The 15,195-nt window shown below is 41.8% G+C and overlaps 2 protein-coding genes across 7 annotated transcripts in view; one reads left to right on the top strand and one right to left on the bottom strand.

Moving 5' to 3' along the window:
- Window positions 1–15,195, top strand: part of BBOF1 (basal body orientation factor 1) — a 51,393-nt gene that overhangs the window by 30,663 nt on the left and 5,535 nt on the right. For 3 of the 6 annotated variants that reach the window (XM_030803798.1, XM_030803796.1, XM_030803801.1), the window contains 5 exons: window positions 820–964; window positions 2,651–3,144; window positions 9,884–9,985; window positions 11,202–11,276; window positions 11,440–13,525. In XM_030803798.1, the coding sequence (XP_030659658.1) occupies window positions 820–964; window positions 2,651–3,144; window positions 9,884–9,985; window positions 11,202–11,276; window positions 11,440–11,674 (1,051 nt within the window). In that variant the 3' untranslated portion in view covers window positions 11,675–13,525. Of the gene's footprint in view, window positions 1–819; window positions 965–2,650; window positions 3,145–9,883; window positions 9,986–11,201; window positions 11,277–11,439; window positions 13,526–15,195 lie in introns of those variants that run through there. The other 3 variants (XM_012498065.2, XM_030803797.1, XM_030803800.1) reach the window with 3 other exon arrangements.
- The window catches only part of ALDH6A1 (aldehyde dehydrogenase 6 family member A1), a 27,508-nt gene continuing 24,260 nt past the window's right edge, over window positions 11,948–15,195 (bottom strand). Inside the window, exon 12 of the mRNA XM_003260743.4 lies at window positions 11,948–15,039. Coding sequence (XP_003260791.1) covers window positions 14,935–15,039 — 105 coding nt within the window. The 3' untranslated portion in view covers window positions 11,948–14,934. The remainder of the gene's footprint in view (window positions 15,040–15,195) is intronic.

Raw genomic sequence — 15,195 nt, 5'->3', positions numbered from 1 at the left:
CAGTAATCTGAGTTTATAAAAATTAATAAATAGTAAAACCAGGGCTAATAGTAGCAATCTTGCAGGGTTGTCATAAGGTATATTAGTGGAAGTACATCTAACTCTCAGGTCTTAATGGTTTATTTCTTGTTCATGGAACAATCCTATATGGGGCTGGCAGCTCTCCTCCAGGGATGATTCAGGAACCTGACTGCTTCCTCCTTGCACCTCTGCCATGTTGGAGTTTTTCATGTCCAGTCATGTGGACAGGAAAGAGCATGGGAAACTCATACCTGCTCTTAACTGCCTTGGACTAGAAGTAACCCGTCCTTTTTCACTTTATTTATTTATTTATTTTTGAGACAGGGTCTTGCTCTGTCACCCAGGCTGGAGTGCAGTGGTACAATCATGGCTCACTGCTGTAGCCTTGACTTCTTGGGCTCAAGTGGTTCTCCTTCCTCAGCTTCCTGAGTAGCTGCGACAGACTACAGGTGCAAACCACCATGTCTGGCTAATTTTTTAGATTTTCTGTAGAGATTGGGTCTCACTATGTTGCCTAGGCTGGTCCCAAATTCCTAGGCTCAAATGATCCTCCCGTCTCAGCCTCCCAAAGTGCTGGGATTATAGATGTGAGCCACTGCATTCAGCCATTTTCACTTTTTTACTGGGTGAAAACTCAATTACAATATTCCCACCTAACTATTGAGTACCCACCATAAGCTAAATAAGTGGTAGTCACTATTGCTAATATTGGGGGTGCAGGTGGTGAAGCAATCATTTTTCTATTTTGGCGATATCTAAAAGTTAGACCTGTGTTTTGAGATCTTGTATCTATTTCAGGCAATTGAACGATGCTGGAAGAAATGTTTTTAAAGAGAATGTTTATCTCCAGAAAGCTCTGGCATATCACCTGAAGGAAACTGACGCTCTACAAAAAAACTCCCAGAAGTTGCAAGAGAGTCATACTTCACTTTTAAATCAAAAGGTTCCCTCTCATTTAGACTTGGTGTCCTTCTTTTCTTTATTTAAGGATTGGGTTGGTAAATACCAAAAATTGTGTATAATAATGATATAAGGACAATGAGACCATTTTCATCTGTCTGGATGATGCACTTTTTTTTATCTGAAAAGGTTAAATACTTAATCTTATAATGCTTATAACAAGCATTAGACTCAACTTTATAAAGAATATATCAGGAACATAAATATGACCCTTATCCTCTGCTACCTTAGAATATTCATTTTTCTTTGCTTAGAGTTGGTCCCTAAATCACTTAGGAATACATTTAGCTGTGAGTAACAGTCCTGACATCAGTGGCATCACCACACAAGGGTTTATTCTTTCACCTAAAGGAGGCCTGGAGGTAAGCAATCCACGGCAGGAATGGTAGTGCCACAAAGTTAATAGACACTCAGGTTCCTTAACTCTGCTCTGCAACACTTGACTTACATCCTCAAACTCACCTCACAGCCCGGGAGCGGCTGCTGGAGCTCTAACCATTCCTTTAAATAGCAGGAAGGAAGAAAAAAGAAAAAAGTGTGCCTCTCCTTCAAGAGGTCTTTCTGAAAGTCCTACACACATTTCTATTTACATATCATTGACTAGAAAATGGTTATGCTGAACTTCAAGGGAGACTGGGAATTTTCAGCTGGACTTAACTGCCTTTCTGAATGAAGTTGGGGTTTTATTACTAAAGAGGAAAGGGAAAGGGAAAATAGATATTGGGATAGGCAACAAGGAGATGCCATAGTTTCCAATATAGTTATTAATGTTTTACTGTATAGTTTTATATATATATATATATATATATATATATAGAGAGAGAGAGAGAGAGAGAGAGAGAGAGAGAGACGGAGTCTCACTCTCACCCAGGCCAGAATGCAGTGGCATGATCTTGGCTCACTGCAACCTCTACCTCCTGGGTTCAAGTGATTCTCCTGACTCAGCCTCCTGACTAGCTGAGACGACAGGCATGCACTACCATGGCCAGCTAATTTTTGTATCTTTTAGTAGAGACAGGGTTTTTCTATGTTGGCCAGGCTGATCTCGAACTCCTGACCTCAGGTGATCCACCCACCCTGGCCTCCCAAAGCTCCAGGATTACAGGCATGAGCTACCATGCTCAGCCCTTCATTCTTTTTTATGGCTGCAAGAAAGTTTCTTAATTAGCACAATTCACAATTAGTAGATTGCCTTCCCAAGTCCAGACAAGGACCCTAGGATGTTTGTTACTCTCTACATACAATACCAAAATATCACCTCAGCTTGGCATAAAACTCAAATCTCATGAAGTAATGGAAATTAGTGAGGAACTTCCTAAGTTCTGGAATGATTAAAAAAAAAAAACAAAAAAAAAAAACGGCCGGGCGCAGTGGCTCATGCCTGTTATCCCAGCTGAGGCAGGCGGATCGCCTGAGGTCAGGAATTCTAACCATCCTGGCAAACATGGTGAAACCCTGTCTCTACTAAAAATGCAAAAATTAGCTGGGCGTTGTGGTGGGCACCTGTAATCCCAGCTACTCAGGAGCCTGAGGTAGGAGACTTGCTTGAACTCAGGAGATGGAGGTTGCAGTGAGCTGAGATCGTGCCACTGCCCTCCAGCCTGGGCAAAAGAGCAAGACTCCATCTCAAAAGAAAAAAAAATCATCTCTCTCATCTTTCTGTTTTTAGGAGATCAATGATCTGTTGGTTAAGGAAAAGATTATGCAACTTGTCCAGCAGAGATCACAAATCCAAACGCTTCAGAAGAAGGTAGTAAACTTGGAGACTGCTCTGAGTTACATGACCAAAGAGTTTGAGAGTGAAGTTTTAAAACTGCAGCAACAGGCAATGATAGGGAACCAAGCAGGTCAGGTAGAAATTGACAAGCTGCAGCACCTTCTTCAGATGAAGGACAGGGAAATGAATCGTGTGAAGAAGCTGGCCAAGAACATACTGGATGAGAGAACAGAAGTGGAAAGATTCTTTCTAGATGCTCTACACCAAGTGAAGCAACAGATCCTAATTAGCAGGAAGCATTATAAGCAGATAGCACAAGCTGCTTTCAATTTAAAAATGAGAGCAGCATGTGCAGGAAGAACAGAATATCCCAAAATCAGAACATTTGATGGCAGAGAGCACAGCACCAATAGTGTGAATCAGGATCTTCTGGAGGCCGAAAAATGGTACTAGCAATACTTTATTATCTTTTTTTTGCTGCTATTTTTGTGTCTTTTACAGAAAGAGGAAGTCTGAAAAGTTTAGTTTTATAATATTCAAGTATCGAATAGATTTCTCAGTAGGTTACTTGGGACAGGAACTGACTTATTCATCTTTGTAATCTCTAGGCTTAGCATAGCATGCGGGGCTTTGGATGTATTCTTAGTACATTCCCCTCTGTCTCATGATAGAAGTCTTGTTAAGGAGACTATTTGTCCCATAGGTTATTTTTTTTATATAAGATATATAAGGTCATTATGTATCTTTTCACTTGTTCCTTTGTTTCCTATAAATTGGACATTTGTTATAAAAGCCTGATTAGATTCAAGTTAAGCTTTTTTTTTTTTTTAAAGGCAGGGTCTCACTATGTTGCCCAGACTGGTATTGAACTCCTGGCCTCAAGTGATCCTCCTGCCTCAGCCTCTCAAAGTGGTGGAATTACAGGCGTGAGCCACTGCACCAATCCAGGTTAAACATTTTTGATACACATACTTTCAGAAATATTTTGTACTGTTTACTATCCTGAGATGAAATTCATAGGTAATAATATCTATCCAACCATATAATTAAAAAAAAAAATCAATATAACAGTTATTTGTAGGCCAGGCATGTGGCTCACGCCTGTAATCCCACACTTTGGGAGGCCAAGTCAGATGGATCACTTAAGGCCAGGAGTTCAAGACCAGCCTGGCCAACATGGTGAAACCCTGTCCCACTAAAAATACAAAAATTAGGCTGGGCATGGTGGCTCACGCCTGTAATCCCAGCACTTTGGGAGGCTGAGGAGGGTGGATCACCTGAGGTCAGGAGTTCGAGACCAGCCTGGCCAACATGGTGAAACCCTGTCTCTACTAAAAATACAAAATTAGCTGGGCGTGGTGGCACATGCCTGTAATCCTAGCTACTTGGGAAGCTGAGGCAGGAGAATCGTTTGAATCCAGGAGGTGGAGGTTGCAATGAGTCAAGATCGCACCATTGCACTCCAGCCTGGGTGACAAGAGCAAAACACTGTCTCAAAAAACAAAAATTAGCTAGGCGTGGTGGTGGGGGCCTGTAGTCCCAGCTACTCAGTAGGCACAAGAATTGCTTGAACCCAGGAGGCAGAGGTTGCAGTGAGCCAAGATCGCGTCACTGCACTCCAGCTGGGGCAACAGAATGAGACCCTGTTTCAAAAAACAAACAAACAAAAAACCAAACAATTATTTGTAACAATTCTTTGTTATAGAGAACTGTCCCATGATTTGGAGGACAATCAGTAGTGCCCCCATCATTGTATTAACCAAAAGTCCCCCAAAATTTTCCAAAATTTTAGAGATTTGCTGCCACTATGATAAAGGTAACAATGTTTGAGACAGTTGCAGACTATATATTACATAATGATTAACTTTGTTTCCTGTTAGCATTTTTGTTTCTTAGAGCAGTCTCCTCCCTGTAAACCATGGATTAAATTATAGTCCATTTTGAGGGTTATTCTGAAAGAAAATTATTTTATATTCCAATGCAATTAGATTCTTCAAAGGCCCTAACTCAAGAAACTTAAAAGGACTGCAGCCTGGAACTCCTGGGCTCAAGTGATCCTCCTGCCTCGGCCTCACAAAATGCTGGGGTTACAGGCACGAGCCACCATGCCCAGCCTAACATCTTCCAAATGCGTTTTTTGCTTTAAATTATTTTTAAAGGACTAATTTTATAGGTTGTTTTGAATTATATGGCTGTTGAGAAGGTTGGACATGCTCAGTAGTCTCTGATAGATAAGATTCTTCTTCAAAATGCTTAAACTATAATTTACTTCTTGTCATATTCAGAAATCTGTAATACTACTACTGTTACCAAGAGATTTGCTGAAATTTCTCTCTTTTATTTAATACATCAAGTAAGTTGAGTCCCTACCATATATAAGGCAGTTTTCTTTATATCCTTTTGTTTACGGAATAGTAAGTGTTATACATTTTCGGAGGAAGTTAAATGATTTGTCTACATTGTTACTGCAGTAACTGGACTCTTCCTATTCTGTGTTCTATGTGACATTTTTGCTACTGACCACCTTAACGCTTTAGCCTTAGTGTCCTATTGCCTCTATCAGCAAGGCAGAAATGGTGGTTACAATATTACATAGGGCCGGGCACAGTGGCTCACGCCTGTAATCCCAGCACTTTGGGAGGTCGAGACAGGTGGATCAAGAGGTCAGGAGTTCAAGACCAGCCTGGCCAAGTTGCTGAAACCCCATCTCTACTAAAAATACAAAAATTAGCCGGGCGTGATGGCACACACCTGTAATCCCAGCTACTCAGGAGGCTGAGGCAGGAGAATCACTTGAACCTGGGTGGCAGAGGTTGCAGTGAGCCAAGATCGTGCCACTGCACTCCAGCCTGGGTGACAGAGCAAGACTCCATCTCAAAAAAAAAAAAAAAATTATCTCATTTATTTAAATGGTAGATTGGAAAAGGACAGTTGGAGTATATGGTAATCAGCTGGGTGTGGTGGCTCATGCCTGTAATTCCAGCACTTTGGGAGGTTGAGGCAAGAGGATCATTTGAGTCCAGTAGTTAAAGACCAGCCTGGGCAACACAGTGAGACCCCACCTCTACAAAAAACAAAACAAAAAGTAGCCTGGCATGATGGTGTGCATCTGTAGTCCCATCTACTTGGGAGGCTGAGGTGGGAGGATTGCTTGAGCCCAGGAGTTCGAGGCTGCAGTGAGCCATGGCTGCAGTGAGCCATGATGACGCCACTGCACTCCAGCCTGGCAACAGAGTGAGACCTAGTCTCAAAAAAAAAAAAAATTAATTAATTAAATAAATTTAAAAATAATGAAGTATATGGTAATCATAAGACAAAACCTAGACTTTTTAATTTAATTAATTAATTTATTTATTTATTTTTTTGAGATGGAATCTCACTCTGTCGCCAGGCTGGAGTGCAGTGGCGATCTTGGTTCACTACAACCTCTGACTTCCGGGTTCAAGTGATTCTCCTGCCTCAGCCTCCCAAGTAGCTGGGATTACAGGTGTGCGCCACCACGCCCAACTAATTTTTGTATTTTTAGTAGAGACTGGGTTTCACCATGTCAGCCAGGAAGGTCTTGATCTCCTGACCTCGTGATCTGCCTGCCTCGGCCTCCCAAAGTGCTAGGGTTACAGGCATGAGCCACTGCACCCAGCTGACTTTTTTATTTTTTTGAGACAGGGTCTCACTCTATTGCCCAGGCTGGAGTGCAGTGGCATCATCATGGCTCACTGCAGCCTTGACTGTGCTCAAGCAATCCTCCCACCTCTGCCCCCCAAGTAGCTAGGACTACAAGCATATGCCACCATGCCAGGATAATTTAAAAATTATTTTTATAGAGAAAAGGGTTTCACTACGTTGCCCAGGCTGGTCTTAAACTCTTGCCCTCAAGCTATTCTCCCACCTTGGCCTCCCAAACCTCCAGGATTACAGGTGTGAGCCACTGTACCTGGCCAAAACCTAACTTTTTTTTTTTTTTTTTTTTTTTTGAGAGAGTCTCACTCTGTCGCCCAGGCTGGAGTGCAGTGATGTGATCTTGGCACACTGCAGCCCAAAATCTAAACTTTTTTTATTTAAAAAATTTTAAAATAATTTTCTCTCTCTCATTTGTTGTTGTTGTTGTTTAAATGGAGATGAGGTCTTGCTGTGTTGCTTGTGTTGCCCAGGGTGGTCTTGAACTCCTGGCCTCAACCAAGATCCTTCCATCTTGGTCTCCCAAAGTGCTGGGATTACAGGCATGAGCCACCACACCTGGCCTCAAAACCTAAACTTAAAAGAAAACAAAAACAGTTGAGTCCAAAAAAAAAAAAAAAAGGGAAGGAAAAACTAGCCCAATTTACCTATATGCAGATTTTTTTATTATTATTATTTATTTATTTTTTGGGGGGGATGGAGTCTTGCTCTGTCACCAGGCTGGAGTGCAGTGGCGCAATCTCCACTCACTGTAAGCTCCACCTCCCAGGTTGACGCCATTCTTCTGCCTCAGCCTCCCGAGTAGCTGGGACTACAGGCGCCCGCCACCATGCCTGGCTAATTTTTTTTGTATTTTTAGTAGAGACGGGGTTTCACCGTGTTAGCCAGGATGGTCTCGATCTCCTGACCTCATGATCCGCCCGCCTCAGCCTCCCAGAGTGCTGGGATTACAGATGTGAGCCACCACGCCCGGCCGCAAAAATATTTTGTAGAATACCAGTACTCTACATGTTAGCTTTTATTATTATTATTATTATTATTATTATTATTATTATTATTATTTTGAGATGGAGTCTCGCTCTGTTGCCAGGCTGCAGTGCAGTGGTGCGATCTCGGCTCACTGCAACCTCTGCCTCTCAGGTTCAAGCAATTCTCCTGCCTCAGCCTCCCGAGTAGCTGGGACTACAGGCGCCCGCCACCACACCCAGCTAATTTTTGTATTTTTAGTAGAGACCAAACAACTTTTTTTTTCTTGTTCCCTTTGTCTGTGTGTATTTTATTTCACCATGTTGGCCAGGATGGTCTCGATCTCTTGACCTCATGATCCGCCCACTTCAGCCTCCTAAAGTGTTGGGATTACAGGCGTGAGCCACGGCGCCAGGCCTCATGTTAGCTTTTATAAATAGAAAGTAAACTATGAATCCTCTGGGAAAGTTATCATATAGATAGTCTGGAAAGCTTACCTGCAGCTTTGTTTGAGGGTAAGAAAATAGACTACATAAGTTATGCATTATTTTTTAAATTTTGTTTAAATTTTGTTACACTGTTTTCACAGGAAAATATTTAATACAAAAAGAAATGTTAATGGAAAAACACGTCAGTAATTTCACCAAACAACTTTTTTTTTTTTTTTTTTTTTTTTTTGAGACAGATTCTCACTCTGTCGCCCAGGCTAGAGTGCAATGATGCCATCTCGGCTCACTGCAACCTCCGCCTCCCGGGTTTAAGCGATTCTCCTGCCTTAGCCTCTCGAGTAGCTGGGACTACAGGTGCGTGCCACCACGTCTGGCTAATTTTCTTTTCTTTTTCTGAGACGGAGTCTTCACTCTGTTGCCCAGGCTGGAGTGCAATGGCACGATCTCGGCTCACTGCAAGCTCTGCCTCCGGGGTTCACACCATTCTCCTGCCTCAGCCTCCCGAGTAGCTGGGACTACAGGCTCCCGCCACCACGCCCAGCTAATTGTTTTGTATTTTTTAGTAGAGACAGAGTTTCACCATGTTAGCCAGGGTGGTCTCGATGTCCTGACCTCGTGATCTGCCTGCCTCAGCCTCCCAAAGTGCTGGGATTACAGGTGTGAGCCACTGAGCCCAGCCTAATTTTCATATTTTTAGTAGAGACAGGGTTTCACCGTGTTAGCCAGGATGGTCTCAATCTCCTGACCTCATGAACCGCCCACCTCGGCCTCCCAAAGTACTGGGATTACGGGTGCGAGCCACCGCGCCCAGCCTAAACTTTTTTTTTTCTTGTTCCCTTTGTCTGTGTGTGTCTCTAAATAAATAATGTTACATTACAGTTATTATTATTTTTTTTTGAGTCGGAGTCTCACTGTGTTGCAAAGGCTGGAGTGCAGTGGCACGATCTCAGCTCAATGCAACCTCCACCTCCCAGGTTCAAGTGATTCTCCTGCCTCAGCCTCCTGAGTAGCTGGAATTACAGGCGCCCACCACCATGCCCAGCTAATTTTTGTATTTTTAGTAGAGACAGGGTTTCACCATGTTGATCAGGCTGATCTCGAACTCCTAACCTTGTGATCCTCCCGCCTCAGCCTCCCAAAGTGCTGGGATTACAGGTGTGAGCCACCGCACCCAGGCTCTTTTTTTTTTTTTTTGAGAAGAAGTCTTGCTTTGTCACCCAGTCTGGAGTGCAGTGGAGTGATCTCAGCTCACTGCAACCTCCCATCTCCCAAGTTCAAGCGATTCTCCTGCCTCGGCTTCCTGAGTAGCTGGGATTAGAGGCGCCTGCCACCATGCCCAGCTAATTTTTGTATATTTAGTAGAGACAGCATTTCACCATGTTGGCCAGGCTGGTCTCGAACTCCTAACCTCATGTGATCTGCCCGCCTTGGCCTCCCAAAGTGTTGGGTAAGCCACCGTCCCCAGCCTCCTTAGAGTTTTCTATTTTGCTTATTTCCTTAATGTCTGAGCACAAATATTTTTTCATGTTGTTAAAGTTTTTGTCATTTTCATCTTTATGATATGTAACATTTTGGAATGGCTAGTATATTGTTGTCCTTATCAACTTTATGATTTTGTGATGGACAGTTTGCTTTGTAGTTTTCTTTTTTTTTTCTTCTTTTTTTTTTTTTTTTTGAGACGGAGTTTCGCTCTTTTCTCCCAGGCTGGAGCGCAGCGGCGCGATCTCAGTTTACTACAACCTCCGCCTCCTGGGTTCAAGCGATTCTCCTGCCTTAGCCTCCCGAGTAGCTGGGATTACAGACACCTGCTACCATGCCCGGTTAATTTTTGTATTTTTAGTAGAGATGGGTTTTCATCACATTGTCCAGGCTGGTCTTGAACTCCTGACCTCAGATGATCCACCCGCCTTGGCCTCCCAAAGTGCTGGGATTACAGGTGTGAGCCACTGCGCCTGGCCTGTAGTTGTTTCATAATATTCAATTATGGTATAGAATTTTTTTATGTTTACCCATTATATATTTTTTAAAAAGAAGAGAAGCCTATTTGACCACATTTTTCCTTTTCGCATTTTTTTCCTTTGAAATTCTTTAGGACACATATTGAAGGAAATGTGGATATTGGAGATTTGACCTGGGAGCAGAAGGAAAAAGTATTACGATTGCTCTTTGCAAAAATGAATGGCTGTCCTTCTAGGTAACTCCCTATTTCTGCAGTGAAATACCAAGTTGTTATCAAATCTAGAAACCACTTAGGAACAATAAACTTATTTTTCTTACTTAGAACTAAAGGGACAGGAAAGGACCAGAAAATATAAAAAGGCCCTACTGCTTAACTACTGCAGCTCCCAGAGACAAAGAATGGGAGATTAATGAATAAGCATGAAAATGAAAGATGAGTTGGAATTAAAGGGGGAGGGGAAAGATTCACCTTAGAGGTTTAAGGTAGTGCTTATTAAGAAGTTACAATATTGCTCAGCTGAATGAGTGGCAACTGAAGAGAAACATAACAATATTAAGATTTTATTGGTTTGCAAAGATAAGTAAATTTTTTTTTTTTTGGAGATGGGGTCTCACTCTGTCACCCAGGCCAGAGTGCAGTGGCACAATCACAGCTCACTGTAACCTCCACTTCCCAGGCACAAGTGATCCTCCCACCTCAGCCTACCGAGTAGCTGGGACTACAGGCATGTGCCACAACGCCCAGCTAATTTTTTTTTTTTTTTTTTTTGAGAAGGAGTCTCATTCTGTTGCCCAGGCTGGAGAGCAGTGGTGCAATCTCGACTCACTGCAACCTCTGCCTCCTGGTTCAAGTGATTCTCGTGCCTTGGCCTCCTGAGTAGCTAGGATTACAGTCGCCACCACCATGCCCGGCTAATTTTTGTATTTTTTTGTAGAGATGGAGTTTTACCATGTTATCCAGGCTGGTCTCGAACTCCTGACCTGAGGTGACCTGCCCGCCTCAGCCTCCTAAAGTGCTGAGATTACAGGCATGAGCCACTGTGCCCGGCCCTAATTTTGGATTTTTAGTAAAGACAGGGTTTCACCATGTTGGCCAGGCTGGTCGCAAACTCCTGACCTCAGGTGATCCACTCACCTCGGCTTCCCAAAGTGCTGGGATTACAGGCATGAGCCACTGCCCCTGGCCAGTTGTACGTTTTAAAATAAAAGAGTGTAATTGGATTGTAACACAAGGGATAAATACTTGAAGCGATGGATACTTCATTCTCTATGATTTGATTATTTCACATTGCATGCCTGTATCAAAACATCTCACATACCCCACAAATACATATACCTACTATCACCCACAAAAATAAAAAATCAAAAAAATTAAAATACAAAAAGAAAATATGAAGGCATGAGGAGACACCGCCTCATTCATTATCGTTGTTGACTTTTACTCACTACAGGAAATACAACCAGAGTTCTAGGCCTCCAGTTCCAGACTATGTTGTTTCTGACAGTGGGGAAACAAAGGAATTTGGGTAAGAGCTCTCTTGCTAAAGTAATAAACATGAGCCCAACACGATGGTTCTTGTGGGCATCTTGAATGTGCTAATTGAAAGTAATATGACAAGTCTGTTATTCTAAACCAGGTTTCGTGTGTGTAGAGTTGTTGATGGTTCTGTTATTTTGTCATTATTGCAGGGATGAAAGTAAGCTTCAAGATAAAATCTTCATCACTCAGCAAATTCCAATATCAGACTCTTCTGGTAAAGTGGTGCTACCCACTATTCCAAAAGGACCTCAAGAGTCTGACACAGTAAGGAGTCTGTATCTAATCAAACAATACATATTGTTGTCACCCTTCCCCATGTCGTTTCTTGCTAAATCACAGTTATTTTCTCTACAAGTTAAGAGACTTCAGGGATCAGTGGAATGAGTAATAAATAGCATTAGTAGATTACACAAATTTTTAAAGCAATATCCATACAAATGCATATTATACTAATGCAAATGCAAATGTGTGCCTCTTTTTGTGTGGAAATCTATAGGTTGCCTTTTGAAGTAAGCAGCCTAGCCAAAATGTGTCCTGGTAAGATTAAACCTAGTGACCTTGTGATTCTTGGCTTTCCATCACAGGTGGGAAGTCAGTCATTACAACCTAGAGGACAAAGTCTTATAAGGAAATATGAAATGATTTTTTTAAGCCAAGTTTTTCTCTTTAAGAGTTTTTAATTTATAATTTGTTACTCATAATCAATTAGTACAATGTAGAATCTGAGAAATTTCAAATGAAGCCACATTAGAACAAAAAGAAAAGAAACTACTGACTTTTTAGCTGCAATCACATGAATATAACTGATGAGTTTTTTTCATCTAAGAAATAAGAAACTCTGAGCAGCAAATAGTTGACCAGATGAGTTGTTTCCAATTAGAGCAGCACAATTCTGATTAGTGTGTTTTTTTAGAAGTGATTTCCCTTAAATATAAGGAAAATGTTAGGAGTCTCTGTGACTACATTTAATTCCACTTAGAATATAGACAATAATGACCTTTTATTTAACCCAGCCTATAGTTGTTGGATTGGATTAAATTTCACTACCAGGGCCAGGCGCGGTAGTTCATGCCTGTAATCCCAGCACTTTGGGAGGCCGAGGTGGGCGGATCATTAGGTCAGGAGATTGAGACCATCCTGGCTAACATGGTGAAACCCTGTCTCTACTAAAAGTACAAAAAATTATCCGGGCGTGGGGGCATGCACCTGTAATCCCAGCTACTCGGGAGACTGAGGCAGGAGAATTACTTGAACCCAGGAGGTGGAGGTTGCAGTGAGCCGAGATCGTGTCGCTGCACTCCACCCTGGGCAACAGAGTGAGACTCCATCTCAAAACAAAACAAAACAACAAAAAAAATCACTACCAGTTGCCAGCTGTGATAAGAGCTAAAACAAGGGGCACTGTAGTCTCAAATTATAAATTTCTATTGCCTCATATTTAGGAAAGCACAAAAAAGAAAAAGGCCCAGTAGGATCATAAGTGTATTTTACAAAAGATACAGTCACCTTAAGTGATTGAAGGTTTTGACATTTTATCCAGCCAGGTGTTAGTAATAAGCCTCAAATCCACAGGGTACACAACATTTTCAAGGTCTTTTTTTTTTTTTTATCATCCTTAATTCATGAATAAACCCCATAATGTAGGTTAGTTAGTACTATTAAAGTGACTAGTAAGGACGCAGGAAAATAAAAAGAGGATTCAATTGGGATGGTACTGCAAAAAGAATCCATTCTGTTCAACACATGAATTTCTGTTCTGACCTTAAGTTTAGATATATCAAAGAAACAAAAAGCATAAAGGCAGCTGGGGGTGGTGGCTCACACCTGTAATCCCAGCACTTTGGGAGGCCAAGGCAGGCAGATCACCTGAGGTCGGGAGTTCGAGACCAGCCTGACCAACATGGAGAAACCCCATCTCTATTAAAAATACAAAATTAGCCAGGCATGGTGGCATATGCCTGAAATCCCAGCTACTCAGGAGACTGAGGCAGGAGAATTGCTTGAACCCGGGAGGCGGAGGTTGCAGTGAGCCGAGATCACACCATTGCACTCCAGCCTAGGCAACAAGAGCGAAACTCTGTCTCAAAAAAAAAAAAAAAAAAAAAGCGTAAAGGCAGTTGAACTAATGGCAGAAGAAGACTGTCAAAGCATTTTTTTTTTTAACCACTTTATGTCATGAAAAGCTTCAAAATTTCTTAGGCCCGGTCCGTTGCTCTACATGAAGAATTCTTCATTTAAAAAATCACCAATTAGAAATACAGGCAAGAGAAAAGAATATATAAAATTTGGCAAGTAATAGCAGGTTAGATTTGCTTAAAGCAGGTGTCTTACCCATTTTCATGGTTGGAACACTCCTTGATTTCTGGACCTAAAATAACTTTTGAAATAATTTTCTAAGAAAATTATTTGCATCTGGCCGGGTGTGGTGGCTCATGCCTGTAATCCCAGCACTTTGGGAGGCCGAGGCAGGCGGATCACCTGAGGTCGGGAGTTCGAGACCAGCCTGACCAACATGGAGAAACCCCGTCTCTACTAAAACTACAAAATTAGCTGGGTGTGGTGGCGCATGCCTGTAATCCCAGCTACTAGGGGGGCTGAGGCAGGAGAATCGCTTGAACCTGGGAGGTGGAGGTTGTGGTGAGCTGAGATCGCGCCATTGCACTCCAGCCTGGGCAACAAGAGCAAAACTCCATCTCAAAAAAAAGAAAAAAGAAAATTATTTGCATCTGAATTAATGGCTAAAGCATTAATTAATGATTGCTGAAGAGAACCGTGAAACTTAGTACTTGGCACATATAACAAAAAGTTGATTTATCCATTGCTTACTGAGGTATCTTTGAGAAGTGATCTTAAGAAGCAGGAGCAGTGACAATGATAGAATTAATAGTGGTCATGAATTACTAGGAAACAAAGTGGCATTGAGCAGAAAAGAAAGAAGCTGTTGCCACAACTTTGGGATATATAAAAATGGATTATATCTTGTGTATTGTGGGATAAAGGAGGGGCTAAAGAAAACTTTGCAGGAGGTCTCTCCCAGTGGCATTTAGCGCTATGTTTGAGGATCAACCAAAAGCGGTGAGTTATTTCTGTCCTGTTTCCCCATCTAAGAGTTCTTCTTGCAATTATTGGAACATCTTCTTTAAAAAAAATTTTTTTCCCTTTTCTTTTTTTACTTTTTCCATTTTTTTAAATAGATACGGGGTTTCGCCATGTTCTTCAACTCCTGGCCTCAAGCAATCTGCCCACCATGGCCTCCCAAAATGATGGAATTACAGACGTGAGCCACCACGCCTGGCCGGAACATTTTCTTTACATACACTGGCTTTTCTCCCCTTCAAATCATCAGAAAAGGGGATAATTTTTAGAAATCAGGTTTAAGCACTCATTTCAGATGAGCATTTCATAGTTACAACAGTTACCTCAAAAATAGAAGTATGAAGAGCAAGTGAGAAATCTGATTTCATTGTTACACTAGGCAGTTCCCTATAGAAACTTTGCAGGGGTTAATAGTCCTGAGGAAGATTTTAGTTACAATGTATTCCAATCCCATAGATCTGATCTGAGCAAAGCTGACAAATGAAGCTGGTCAAAAATAAAGGGGGATTGATTACTCAGGATGGAGTCAGTCTTAAACAAACTTGTTTCTAACGGCCCATGGTAGGCATGACAACAGCAGGTGAGGAAAGAGTAGCATCTTCTTCTTTCCACTGAGAAGTAATGGTCTTTAACTGAGTGTAGAATTGGATGCCCTAAGGAAAACAGAAAAAAAGTCAGCATATATTTCTGGGGTTTCATGATTCTTCTTTTAATTGGCTTTTGAAGGAGGTATTATAAAGTGCTACTCACTTTCCTAATTGAGAAATGCAATCAGAATCCAATATATATTGTTCATAAGATAATTGATC

Source organism: Nomascus leucogenys, chromosome 22a (assembly GCF_006542625.1).
Source record: "Nomascus leucogenys isolate Asia chromosome 22a, Asia_NLE_v1, whole genome shotgun sequence".
NCBI lineage: Eukaryota > Metazoa > Chordata > Mammalia > Primates > Hylobatidae > Nomascus > Nomascus leucogenys.
This window is presented reverse-complemented; position numbering and strand designations above follow the sequence as displayed.